The sequence below is a fragment of the Buteo buteo genome, chromosome 16 (genome assembly GCF_964188355.1).
Source record: "Buteo buteo chromosome 16, bButBut1.hap1.1, whole genome shotgun sequence".
Taxonomy (NCBI): Eukaryota; Metazoa; Chordata; class Aves; order Accipitriformes; family Accipitridae; genus Buteo; species Buteo buteo.
The window spans coordinates 15,741,125-15,755,242 of NC_134186.1; the positions used below are offsets into that span (position 1 = coordinate 15,741,125).

The window sequence follows — 14,118 nt, forward strand, 5'->3', positions numbered from 1 at the left end:
GATAAGGTAGTGGGAGAGGGTGTGAAATGAAGCATTAGAGGGGAAACTATGTATTGTATGCACCATCACCTTCTATAACACAAAAGCGCCCCTATAGGCATAGGCAGTTTCTTAGAAGATACTAGCTGTGAGCTAGTACAAGTTAAGGAAATGCACCTTAGAGTAAATACAAATTGTTTGCAACAGAGACTGAGCAGCAGTTGCTGTGCAGTCATTCAGACAAACAGCTGCTTGAATTGATGGAAAAGGTGTAAAGAATGGAGAGGCCAACTTTGTAGTGCTGCTCTATCCCTGCATTTGTCACTGAAAAATATAGCAGGTTCAGAAACTGGTATCTCTGAAAAAAAATGACTTTCCTTCCTTGATATTGTACTATACTACTCAAGCAAGTATGCAGGCTGTTATTTAGCATAGTATTGGAGAGTATAATTATAAAAAGTGTACAACTGGATACAACGTGATTCTGGTAAGTATAGCTTTTAAAGCATTAGAAAACATTAGGGTAACTGTAGGTGGGTTTGATACTTGCTATCTGTGGATGAGTAAATAATAGGACTTAAGCTAGTTCCTCATTTCCCATTATGTAAAAAAAAAAAAGTTCACTTTTAGAAACGTAACTAAACTACAGTGAGTGTTGCTGTTTTCAGATGGGACTCTCATTTCACTACCTTGGTACAACTACCTCTTAATTTCAGTAAGTAACAGATATTATTTGAGGATGTAAACAAGAAAGTACTTCTGGGGCCAACCTTAGGGACAGCTCCTGGCATCCACCACCTACTTATGCACAAATTACAGAAGGACAATCCATAGCTCAGAGCTTCACTTCTTTGCAAAATGCCACCATACATCAACTTTTTCTTAATCAAGATAGACTTTTCCATTTTGTAAAGGTGGCTGTGGATCTCCCCAAGAGACACATCGCCACAGCCTTATGACATCCTGAAATGGCTGACATCTGGCTTTGAAGGCAAAATCTGTAAGCAAAGAGAAAGCAACCTACAGAAAAATCTGTTACTAAATCTGTGGGTGCTTCACTTTCTCTGGGATGTCTGCTTTGAATTTGAACAGTCAGAAAAGCGTGTGGTGTTGTCAAGAGTTTGTAATGCTGTTGCAGCAGCATTTTAATTAGTTGGTTTTGTATTTTTATGAATATAGAAAATTAAGCATTCAAGTAATTAGTGAATAGCTATTGCAGTGAGGCAGCTGGTGCCAGGAAAGAACAAAAGATACTTCTATCTTGCTATAAATTCCTTTTCACATCTTTCCAGGAAGCAAAAAGTGGAGGGCAAACAGGATGGGCCACTAAGCAGAAATACAAAGTTGTGCATATAGGCAAGATCTAAACCCGCCTCTTTCCCACCCGCTTAAAATAAAACACTAGACGTCTGTCACTGCACTGAGTTTCAGTTTAATCCAGTTAAAAACTAATCTATACAAAGTCCAGAGTGGGGCTTCTTTTTTTTTTCCCTACATATATTGCACTGGAGGATATGAATTTGTACAACATTGACCAAATCTTACCCCTTCATCCTCCTACCAAAACCCCAGCCAAGTAACAAAACCAAATCTCTGCATCTTTGTCTTGGAACTGGTGCCTGTATGAAGTTACATTCAGTTTTCTTGTCATCACCTCCTAAACAAAAAGCAGAGTGCAGGTGAAAGCACTGGTGCCCATGATATTCCAGTCCCTTATTTATCTGTGATTATAGCTTTCTACTTCCTCACTTAGCTATAAGCTTAGTTTAATAATTTTTTTTCAACTTTAAAAAGCTCCTGAGAAATCAGTACCATGGCAGAAACATGCTTTTAGTGGCTAATACTTTTAGTCTCTTTTATGGAAGAGAGAACCCAATTAAAAGAAGACATCAGCATCGAAAACAACACACACATTAAAAAACAACAAATCTGCTAAACATTTCATGTGTAAGCATGACTTCAGCATGTTGCATAACCTCTAAGGCAGATGTTCCTCACAGTGAGATAACTCTTACTTAAACCACACTTCAGAACTGATCCACAAAAATAAGTTTGGTGACTATTACACTCAAATGGAGACCTCTTTTAGCCTGGGCCTGAAAAATGATAGCCTTCCTCTACAGAGGAGGATGAGATGGATAGTATTGGGTGAACGCAGTCTGTTGATAAACCAGACCCGACAGATCATCTTTTGAAAGAACATCCACTCAGTCCTTGTTATCTTTGTGGACACGTGACACAGGTACCCATGCATATGAGATTTTTGAATTGGGTGGACAAGCATGAAGTTCTAATTTGGGCTCTCATCTCAAAAACATTTAGGCAACAAACTTAAAAGATGTGTTCAGTAGGAATTCAATAACTTAAGCAATATGAGGACTGAGGCTCTGACTTCCACACAATTTAGGGCAAATAATTGTCAGTTTGACTAAACCTTGATTATTGTTAGAGATAAATCCAATCACCAATTCTAAGGTTTAAAAAAACCACCTGTTTCCACTTCTAAAAGAAGAACAGAAAATCTGTTGTATGTTGCTAAACTGCAAGCCTACTAATTAAATTAACACTGATAAGAACAACATTTAGGTATCAGATAGCAATTGAAGGAAAGATGTGCACCATTTTATGCTGAACGCACCGCAGTGCCTAGCTGAAATGCAAAATGAGGAGCTTTTGCTAATGCTAACTCACGATGAAATGATAAGTGAAATCTCTGGCTTCTCACAAGCGGCTTCCTCAGTCACCGACACTCACTACACCGTGGCGAGCAGAAGCTGAGCTCAGCACCCAAGTTACAACAGTTCTTTACAAAACTCTGGATGTTTCAAAGTAAATGGAATAAGGGGATATAATGCCCATCTCCAACAGCAGGGAGAGTCAGAATCTTATCATCAAATTGGAAGCAGTTGCACTGAAACCGAAGCTTGAGCATTACATTACAAAGCATGTCATTACATATAATGACATGTGTTAGGAGGCAGATGTAGCCTGAAGGAATGATTTGTATGGTAGAAATGCCTTCACACCAAAGGTTTCAGTCCTTGATTCTCTACAAACATCTGGGGCTGTATCATTTGACCTCTGTAAACCTTCATGTGGGATGGGGAGAACACACAAAAAAAATTCCCCTCACCTTTTCCACGACATTTAAATAATTCCCTCTTTGTTTCCCTCCTTGCTCTGTTACCCATTATCAGGCTACAACCCCAAAGCCAGGGCTGTGCACTGAGAAACACTATTAGTCTGGATGTAGCTCTAACTATGTCTGGGCCTCTCAGCAAACAGATGAAGTTGTTGAAAGGTATTTTAGTCTCCTGACAAAGACATAATCAAACTGACGTTAGAATTGCATGGAAATTACAAACAGTGGAGACACTGGTTTGGGAAACTAAATTAAAATGTTAATGACTTGCATAGAGAACAACAAAAAAAAAAGGTAAAAGAAGTCCAATTGTTTGAGTGGTATAAATGAAGGAAATGTGACATGACAGCTAACAAGACGAAACAGATAAGGAAACCTAATCTGTTCTGGCAGTGAGTTCTATTATATTGTGTGGAGAACAAGAATATGCTCAGGCCTGATGAAAGAAGCCTTAAACATGGAAGGAATGTGCCTAGCTTCTATCAATCAAAGTTCTTCAGAGTGAGAAACTTCCCAAATGTCAATACAAAATGTTAGTAATTGCTTCCTGTCTAATTTGAGTTTGCCTAAAATATTCAAGTCTTATTCTGAAAGGAACATCTTTCTATAACAGAGGCTTGCCTCTGTTTCTTTGCTCAAAACCCAAATGATCTCCCTTAATGACACTGTCAGCAGTTAGCCACAGAACAGGAAGGAAATGCAAAGGATGCTTGCCAAGGTGTGTGTGTGTGTATCAGTTCAAAGCCAGCATTATACAATCAGAACAATCCATGTTTAAAAAAAAAAAAACCACCACAAAACCCCAAGCAAACAAAAAAACCCAAACAGGGTTTACACTTTAGGATACTTTGTCTGAAATGAATAACAAGCAAGGACAATTACACAACTTTTCAACATTATAGTAAAACCCACAGGAAAATCAACTTATTCTTTTAAAATCTTGGCTTACAATATTAGGGACCTATCCTGGTTCAATACCTAAAGAATACAATCAATAGCACCCCTGTTTCAGGACACTTCATAAACTTACACCATCTGCTGAAAGACTAATAAGAGTTAATAGTGAGACTCTTTAAGTCAAAGATTCATGTTTGAGAAGAGCTTTCTGAAGCACATGGTGCATTTTGAAAAATCTGGTATAATCACAGGAGGTAGGATAATCTGCACAGAAAAAGACAATGAGTCTTGTTCTGTTCTGCACAATATTTCCATCAACATAAAAAGCTTACTTAATAACATGCAAAATTTTGAGATCAGCTGGCACCTGATGAAGGAAATGGGGACAAAAGTACTGTCCCAAGAGCCAGTTGAATGTTCAACTGCTATACAGAATTAATCTCAACAAGGAGGACGGTTCAGATCAATACACCAAAAGTACAGTATTCCTTTTCAAGGCTTACAGTGAAATTCTTAGGCTTCTGTAAACATTAAAAATATTCACTGCTCCACGTAATTCTTTGCTGTGTTTAGATTTTAGAAAGTGCAAATTTTCTGTGATTAAGGATTAGAAGTTTGATTTTTATTTGGTCTCAAAGAAGAAAGGGTTTGGTAGTGCTGGAAATGGTAGGCCTTTATCTATGGTCTTCATTTCCCCATTTTTGCTTCTCAGCATTTCCAGAAAGAGTTTCTACATAAAACTAGACCTAACGACATTCAGGCCAGTTCCCTGCTTCCTCTCCGAGAAGATTCCAATTCATGCCTAAACACAGAATGGCAGACATCTCCTCCCTTTTTGTAAGAGAAGAGTTCAACAGCTCAGTCCCCTGGCCATAAAAATCTTTAGTATTAATAGTTTCCTCAACCCCCTCCTCCATTATAGCCTCTAAATGATCCCCTTGTTCTGTTTCTCGCTGATGCACTGGAGACAAAATTAGTTTAATTTATGATTCAGATCTGATTGATACTTCATCTCTAACATTCCCAATGATTTTACAATCTGGGGAAGAAAGTATAGAGTTCATGTTTCACTCTGATTTCCTGCCCCCCACCCCCCAAATAATAAAGATGCTATAAATTTGAGGCACAAGTGGTTAAGGGTGAACTTGATCAGTTCTAGCAGCTGGTTCTTGGACATGTCCTGGTGGTAAAGGCTGATCACCTCCCGCAGGATGTTTCGGTGCATCTCCAACTTTGTGTTCCCCGGCTGTAAAAGAAGAATAAAACCATGTGTAACTTCTCAATTAAATTGGCCCCCAACATTGAAAGTATCTACAGGAAAGTTTCTAGTGTAGGGACAATCAAACAAAACCTTCTGGTTTTTGGTTTGTAAGTGGAATCAAGAATTTTGTATGTGACTAACAATGAAATCGGATTGGGATTACCCAACAGACTGCATTATTATAATATTCAGTGTTTCCTCTTGGATTACTAGTTGTTTCTGTTTTCTGTGAAATATTTTTACTTCCATAACACATTGGTTCTTTGGAGATTGTTCTTTTTGAAATATATTATGTGTTTATGAAACCTTTAATCCAAATATGGGAAGCTTGGGAAAAAAAAAATTAACATCTTGCTCCTGTATTTTACTCCTCACTGTGTCAACAATAATTACAACATTCTCTCTTTGCCTACCTTTGAATAATACTGTTTCATAGTTTGCTGAAGATTTCAGAACTTGCAGCTGCATTTTTGTGATTTTTTTTTTTCCTTAAATGGCCCTTAGTAGCTCCAGTAGCCTACAGATTAGAAATATTGTCTACTTGAACCTCCTTAACTCACTGAATGAGTAGCGACTATTTTCGGCTAATATAATGAATTCTTATGACACCTGATTAAATGACTTTGCAGAAAGTTTTTACATAAAATAGGTGTTAAGAACAGTATCTGCTACAATATTGACAGTATCAAAAGATGTATCATTAGTCCAACTCCCAGGGCATCTGCTATTACACAGGATGTTCTTACTGAAGGTGAGGGGAAGTGAGGCACTCAGAACTAAGGATCATAAAATGAAATTACCCAAAGGCAGTATTGAAGCAAATGAAAGACAAAATTAAATTGGTACTGAAATTTCATTATTTCTCTTCACAGAACTGAGTGGCTTAGGAATAGAATTTCAGGGTACTCAACAAAGTAAGCTGTAATCACTGAATATAGCATTTAAGGTTTGAAATCCCACTGTTGGCCTTGCAGGAACAGTTTAGAGCTTCCAGTATTCAAAAGGCTGCCTGGATATAGTCTGAAGCCTTATGTTTGAGATGAATGTCAAGAAGTTCTTGAGCTCTACTGATAGTGTTAGCATATGAACATGGAAGCCAATAAAGCCATATTAGTTTCAACCTTTCTAGACGGGGAGAAAAAGCTAAGTTAGGATGTATTAAAACACAAAAAAACCATGGACAATGTGTTATGGATAAGAAGTGCTAATGTATACCTGACCATTTTGTTGCCACCAATGTGCAAATGCAATGATTTATTATGGCAATATCTTCTTCTGAGGGTGTTGAAGCAGTTGGTCATTCATACTGTCTAGAACTAACTTGTCATGTCATTTTGTGCCCAACTGCGGTAAATTGGCCGCTGAAGATGGACTTGTTGAAAGCATTTAAATGCTTTCATCTGTTCTGCAGTCTGAGACTGGTAATGCAGCCACAGAACATCAGACAGACCTGGTAATTTGTATGTCCCTATTCTTCTCTGGATGCTCAGGAATCCTAGATATACTAGATATCAATATTTTTGGTCTGATAGGTACAACACAATCTTTCTCTGTCCATTTGATGCCTTGAGTTAGAGCTCTGTTTTTTTACTATGGACTTAAAAGCACTGAGATTTCAGGAATACTTTAGAAGAGTTCCATACTTCCCTCTTAAAGACAGTTTAGTGAACGTCTCTACAGAGATCATTAAAACCACATTATATTAACAATTTCAACAGAAAATGCAGTTTTAATGACTTTTACATTAGAGATCTTATTTTAAAGTTTGTGTATCTACACAGAAAGACACATACGGGGTTGAAATTTCAGTTCTCCAGCTGGTCCGGCAGGAGGATTTCCTTGCTGTAGTTTCTTTTGTTCCATCTGTTTTACAACCTGGTGAAAAATAAAACACGACAGTTGAAAAACTTAAATCTGTCAGCTTTCTCTGATATGACATAAATGAATACACTTAAAACAAATTTTGCAGTCATTATGTAAAATCTTTGTTAATGGGTATACTACTGAGTTGAGATGCTTGCATTGTTTGCTATAATCCTGAATACTAGATTATGTTTTGCTGTGGTACCATTGGTTTAGAATTCAGCTGGGAGTCATATCAGAAATCAAGGTAAAGAATGCTCCAGAGTTGAGGATTGTCATGAGCTGTTACACATATAAGGATACAGAAAAGGCAAAAAAAAATTCCGTTCTCAAAAGTGTACCTGCTGAAGCTCTTGTTTCTGAGCCTGAAGCTGGTCATGCTGCCTCTGTAGCTCTTCCTTCTGCTTCTGAAGATCTTCTGCCTTCTTTCTAAGTTCATCTTCCTGCTGAGAAATATGACTTTCAAATTCCTTCAGCTCTTCCTCAGTGAAGAGCTGCTGTTGATCTAGTGTCTGCAAGAAAATACATACAAACATGACTACTTAGCCAGGAATGCATATATATTTTTATTATCTTCCCACTGAAATTATTATTAGCTGAATTGTACAGTTCACTAAACAACACTCATTTTTCATCAAAATACCAGACATGACACTGTAAAAGGTTAGTACACTCACTGTAAGAAACAGCAAAATAGCCGTTTCTCAGCTATTTTCTCAGCAAAATTCTACTACAGATGTAGAGGGAGGAGAAAAAATTCCTCTTCCTTCCAGCTGAGCTCTTATCTTCCCTTTAAAGTGATTCATAAACAAAATGTCCATTTTCTGTTTGAAAAGCATGTGGGAAAAGCTCTTCTAGAATCCACTGGGTGGCGCAAGGCCTTTTCTGTTTGCATGTGCCCCATAAAGATTACATCTGCATTACATTAGTCTGCTACATTTTGTACTTTACATTTAGTTAAGGCGCTTAACCACACACATACCAAAACGGCACTGAAAAAAAGCAAAGGTCAGAGACATGCCATTTGGTTTCCTGGTTGGAGTGATGGTAATAGTACCATATGTTGCACTTGGAACATATTTTCATTACCTCCCAGCTATCTGGCTCCAAAAATTCTTTTTTCTCTGTAGCTCGCAGGAACTCTTCCAAAGTCACTAGCCGGTCCTTGTTGATATCAACCTATTTGAAGCAAAAAATTAAACTCAACCTAAAGGACAGGTTTTGGTGGAGCTAATCTTTAATTTCATCATGCAAATATCTTCAAATATAACCATTTTATTTTTAAACTGTCCCATTCTCAAGGGAACTGCCTGCAACATCTTCTGAAAACTTCTCTCACAAGCTTACAAAGCTTAACAAAGATGGAAATAAAAAGTAAATCCTCACATTTTACTTTAAAATTCATTGGCTTTATTGGAAACATTATTTGTGGTCACAGCCCCAACACTAGTAGTGGCATGCATGAGAAAATGTTCATTTTGAAAGCAGCATTTTGAGAAAAATGTTTTGTAGCTTTCTGGTAATAATTTTGTAACTGTGAGTCAGAGTAATCTCCGCTGTTGGATGGGGAGGTTTTGAAACATCAAAAAAACCCCAACTAAATTGTGTCAGAATCCTTTAAGGGGAAGGGAGGAAATGCTTCCCTTTATGACTAATAGAAGACCAGTCTTGCTCCGTTCCTCAAGCTTAAGGAATATAGTTGAATACAGAAAAGATACGAGTGAAAAACACGGTAGTTCAAAACATCCTCTTCCCTTTCCTCTGTCTCCTGAACTGAAAACCTATCAGAACCAGTAGAGCTATTCACTGTCATAGGGGATACCTTGAGCTCTGAGCCCTCCTCTGAAGAGACAAAGGTGAGGTATGTGAAGGAAAACATTGCTCTACTGCCTCTTCTCACACCTAAATCTTACCAATTTGCCAAGTGCAAAACCACATTTAGTGTCTTCCCTGTTTGACACAAAACTCACACGGAATTTCTATTGAATCTCAGTATCTGCAGAAGATGGAGGTGACAGCACAATTCCTTCTCTGAACTTCTTAAATAAAAACTAGTCAGCAGGCATTTACATCAGAACATGGGAACAGGGCTTGAGAATTGTAACTTTATGTGTATCCCAGCACAAAGAGCATTCAGTGTGACAGGTGTAGTTGGACAATCCTTTCTGCTGTACTTGGACAACACTTCCTGTCAGGAGGACTGTATTTCTTGAACACAGAAAGAAATCAGCAGCTCTACTGAACATCAGTCCCCACCTCATTCATTACGTGTTCTCTCATTCTTAGCCTTTCTTCTTCCATTTCAACCATGTCATCCTCTTCATTTTTGGGATCATAAACTTTTTCTAGCTGAAATTCAAAATTAGCAAATGTTAGTTTGGAGAAAGGGCTGCTTTCAAATGACAGCATATTTGGAACAGTAGTGCAAGATGTTGCTAAAAACGAGTTCACCATTTTTTCAATAGAGTGAGCGTGTGTGTGTGTAATTCTTCTCTTTCAGCATAGTATTTAAGCAACAAGTGAGCCTTTCATTGCTAAGAATGAAGTTTTCAGTTAATTCATGTGGTCTGTTATAATTCAGTGCTGTGGACGTTACAGTAAAATTGACCTCGGCAGACACAGTCTGATCCTACACTTGATTCAAAGCAGGCAGAGTTTCCACATGGTTTCTGGAACAGGAGAGAGTAGCTTTTTTACCAGAGCATGCAGCTAACCCTGTAAGCATTCAGGATATCACAAGACAAACAGTGCTTAATTTAATGGTCCACTGCTCTTCTTGCACAATGTCTTTCTGGTGAGTTCATGCTTATTTGCTTTTACTTAGTTTTCTTAGTCATTTAGCTTTGCTTGCTTAGCCATAGGTAATATTAAAGTGCCAGATTATTTGTTTTTAAACTACAAAACTGCAAAATGGTGGGACATATCTGTCAAAAAAGACTGCCATATATCTTCATTGTATTAGAGGGGATTATGGCAAAGTATTGTTAGAAGTCTGTATTTGCAAATTTAATTTCTTCAAAAATTTACAGTAGTTTGAATTTATAAGCTTCTATATATACTGTTTAGTGCATGTGCTCCCCGACTCTGAAACCTAGAAAAAATTGTAAGACTAGATATTGACAGCCATAGTACTGGATCTTTGAGTGGAAAGTTTAGGGGTTTTTTTCTGCTATACCAAAACACAACCTACTGCAAAAATGAAGACCAAGGCCTTTTGTTTATTCATTGATTCTGCAATTCCCATTCCTGTAGAATTTCCAAACATTGCTGTCATTACCCCTCTGGGAGGCAAAGAAGTACTAATATTTGCATTTTCACAGCCAACAAACCAAAGCTTAAAGAAACTAAGAGCCTGTCTACTTTATCAGATATACATGTCCTCCAAACTTGCTAGATAGAAAATACATGAAATTTCTGTAGCCGCTTCCACAATGTGCTGTCTTTGAGCCAATTCACACGAGCGTGACCCTTTTTCTCTCAACAAGTCTTATGACTTGTTGATTAGCACTGAATGAGCACAGCTACCCAGCTTTAGAACCTCTACCAGGCTGCATCTAGGTAGAGCAGGAGTGCAGCTCTCTGCAGTGCAACTTACACAGGTATAGCTATCCTGCAGATTAATTATAAAATCTCAAGCATGCCTGTCGCAGAGAAATGCATGAACACTAAATCTCTGGTGTCTGAGTCCTATGCTTCAACTACTTTATCTTCCCTGCTGATACATTTTTATACTTTTGTAGAAACATTAAGGATACACAAAACTTGCCATGAATACTCTAATTTTTAGTCCAAAGCCCCCATATATCTTTGAAAAAATACAGACAGCCCTGTAACCATTTAGTGAAACCAGTTAAGTTTCTGAACTTTTCTTTTTTTACCTCTTTAGTAAATAGGGCTTCCAATTCTTGCTCATCCAGGAAACCATCATTATTGACATCTACAAAAAGAAGTGTTGAAAATACAAGTTGAGTATGTACAGAAAGTAATACATGTAATAGTTCCCTGTGAATTAAGTAAGTATCAGCATCCACATCTTATGTGGATTAAAAACATCATTTAACAAGAAGCTGGTTACATGAGTTGTTTTTTCTGTTTAGGTTTTTATCAGGCATTGGCTGAACTGTATTGCCATTTTTGGCTGGTTGGTTAGACAAGTCTGGAACAATCTCCCTACTTCTTAGCAAACTGAAAAAGGTCACAAAAGGATTGCACAGAGTGCAATTGCCAAAAAATATTGCTGAGAACAAGTTGTCCCAATTTAACAACTAGATTTGCAAATAGATTCAGGAGCAATAAAAATCTGTAGAAAAACTTTGTTAACAACAGTATGACTCTCCAAAAAAACTAAAGAATTATGTGAAAATCTATATAAATATGCAGCGCTTGAGAAGAGATCACTGTAAAATGACTTTTCATGACAAATTAGAAGAGAATACTTGATAACTAACATTCCGTCTTTTATCCTACATTCTACTCTGAATATTGTTAGACTACCTCTGAAATTGAAAGACAACGTCTACTTCAAATGAGCATTATTATGCAATCTTTTTGTTTAATTGCTTCAAAGTTTTTCGTATACTAAGCTCTAAGGCAAAGGGTTATTTTGGCTATTTCTGTTTTGGTAAGATTTGCATAAAAAAGCTACCAAAAATTTTCAGAAAATTATCTTTCAAGATCTCTTTCTAGAGAGAATAAATAAGGTTAATAACTATAATCCATTTTTATATATTTTGTAAACCAAGATAAAAGTTCAGACTCAGGCTAGAACACTTCAGTTAAATTGTCATCTTCGGGATTAGTCAAATTCTATGTACTGTTCAAGCCTTCACAGCCCCGTGCCAGGCAGGATCTGCTTAAGGGTACTTTATTATGAAGCATTTAACAATGTCAAAATATAAGGTTATACATTTATATAATCCCTTTTAAAGCAAAATGCCCATTGAGATGCATCCTCATCTCTGCTCCTATTTTATTGTTTCTAGCTGCACACTGCTCAGAAATATAGAGGCAGGATTGGAGGGCAATTTGGTTTTTGTTTTATTAAGGAAATCTTGCAACTTCTGAAGAGGCTTGGCCCTTCTATGACCATTCCAAAGATAAGGGGTGTCTGCCACTTATCTGCAGAGATGATGAGAAAGCAGGTTTTCCCACGGACACCTCTGAGGATTTATTCCTAGTACGTAGTGTGTAAGCAAAGTTATAGATGTGGACAGCCCTCTAAGTATCCATACTTCCTTGAGGAATCACTACTAGTTATTTGCTGTATGATTTTACGAGTAGTTAAACAAAAATCTGTTTCCAACTTTTAAACCCCATTTAAAACTTCGCAGTAAACTTACAAATAATAACATAAATACTTTGTCCTCTAACTCTTCAGATTCATCCAAATTACTTGAGGTATAAGTCTTCATCCTAGCATAAGACAAACTTGCCCTCAGCAGAAGGTAACAGAAAGTCACTTCACTTGTTCATTAAATTAAACTAAACCTCTTACCGTGTAATTTGAAAAATGTTTTGGGGTCAAATTCATTCGGATCTAGTCCATCTGCTTCTTCCCACACCTCTTTCAGTTGATCTTTGCTTCCCTATAGATTGGTTACAAAGAAAAACTATTCAAAATATGATTAAGTGTAAATTTTCTGCATTACCTTTGCATTATGGTTTCTCTGAAAGGCTTTATTTTCTCATGAGTCATGTTGCAAATGGAATCAATGGAATTTTCTTTAATTTTCTTTTGTTCAGGTCTAATACTTTCATTAGACAGAAAGGCCCAGGCAAAGAGGGGGTGTCAAGGAAATGCATATTCTGTGGAAAGGAACATCTCTAATCATCAGTCATTGCCACACAGACTCATCTAGAAATAACAGTTTAAAGGAAGTTAAATTAGTTTGCCTTTTCTAGAGCAAATGGTACTGTGATGCAGTTCCTTGCAGGCCAGGCATACCATGAAGGCATTCCTATAGTTCTGAACACCATTCTGGCATCTTCCTCATGAGTTTTATCTTCTTTGTAAATAGTAATTCTGCCAGCAAATATCATACTTGTATAGAAAAAATGGGGGTATATACAGCGGGTTTTGTAATGCTCTCTGCATTGTTCCCACACTCTGCTCCCATATCAATGAGAAGAGGCAAATGCTGAGAATATGAAGATACACCCTTCTCTTTATTAGCTTTTTCTCTCTGGAAAGGAAAGCTTCCACCCAATTATGTAAGAAGAGACTGTGGCCTTACAGGATGGTGAACTTTAGGATGATCACCATGTTTTTTCTTCATCTCCTCAAATTTGGATTCTTCTCTCTGCCTCTTTTCTTCATCCAGTGTTTTTAAATACTCTCTCCTCTCATGTTCTTTCATCATCTCATATTTCTTAAACTCCTCATGGCGGGTCTTATCATAGTTTTCCAGATCACTTGTAGCCTAAAAATATAGATATATGTAGATATATGATTATGCCACACAATTATGTTAACACATATGACATTAAAAACACTGTATTGTTCAGATCTGTGGCCAAGGCTGGCCATATTGCCATTCTCCTTTTAAACATGAGGTAGACTAGTTGGGGGTTTCCTTTCATGTGACAGTGATGCAAAAACATCTCTCCTCACTTTGTTATTTTCACAGAAATTAATTTGCAAGGGTTCAACTGCTAGACAATTTCTGCAACTACACAGTACTGTAAGAAGTCATCAAGGTGTCCCTTCTCATCAATTAATAATAAATTAACTCAAGTTAAGTAAGTCCCATACGAATTAAGTGCAGCTTCAAATAGTACCATTAACCTGCTTGATTATTTCAGAATAAGAACTTTTGTAGATTATCCTACCTTTTAATGAAAAAAGTGCCTTCATTTATAATGGGAGTTAGTCTGCAGTAGCTTAATACAGATTAAATCAAAAAACACAATTATATTGAGAGAAAGGGTGTGAGGGGAGAATTTCTGACAAGGACCTGTATAGAGTTTAAAGATGTAT

The 14,118-nt window shown here is 37.2% G+C and overlaps 1 protein-coding gene across 1 annotated transcript in view; it reads right to left on the reverse strand.

Annotated features, from left to right (window-relative positions):
- Positions 1–1,391: 1,391 nt before the first annotated feature.
- NUCB2 (nucleobindin 2) overlaps positions 1,392–14,118 on the reverse strand; it is a 31,120-nt gene continuing 18,393 nt past the window's right edge. The window contains exons 6-13 of the mRNA XM_075047982.1: positions 13,376–13,561; positions 12,637–12,727; positions 11,021–11,079; positions 9,399–9,491; positions 8,232–8,321; positions 7,484–7,654; positions 7,073–7,154; positions 1,392–5,264 (exon numbers count right to left, since the gene is read on the reverse strand). Coding sequence (XP_074904083.1) covers positions 5,152–5,264; positions 7,073–7,154; positions 7,484–7,654; positions 8,232–8,321; positions 9,399–9,491; positions 11,021–11,079; positions 12,637–12,727; positions 13,376–13,561 — 885 coding nt within the window. The 3' untranslated portion in view covers positions 1,392–5,151. The remainder of the gene's footprint in view (positions 5,265–7,072; positions 7,155–7,483; positions 7,655–8,231; positions 8,322–9,398; positions 9,492–11,020; positions 11,080–12,636; positions 12,728–13,375; positions 13,562–14,118) is intronic.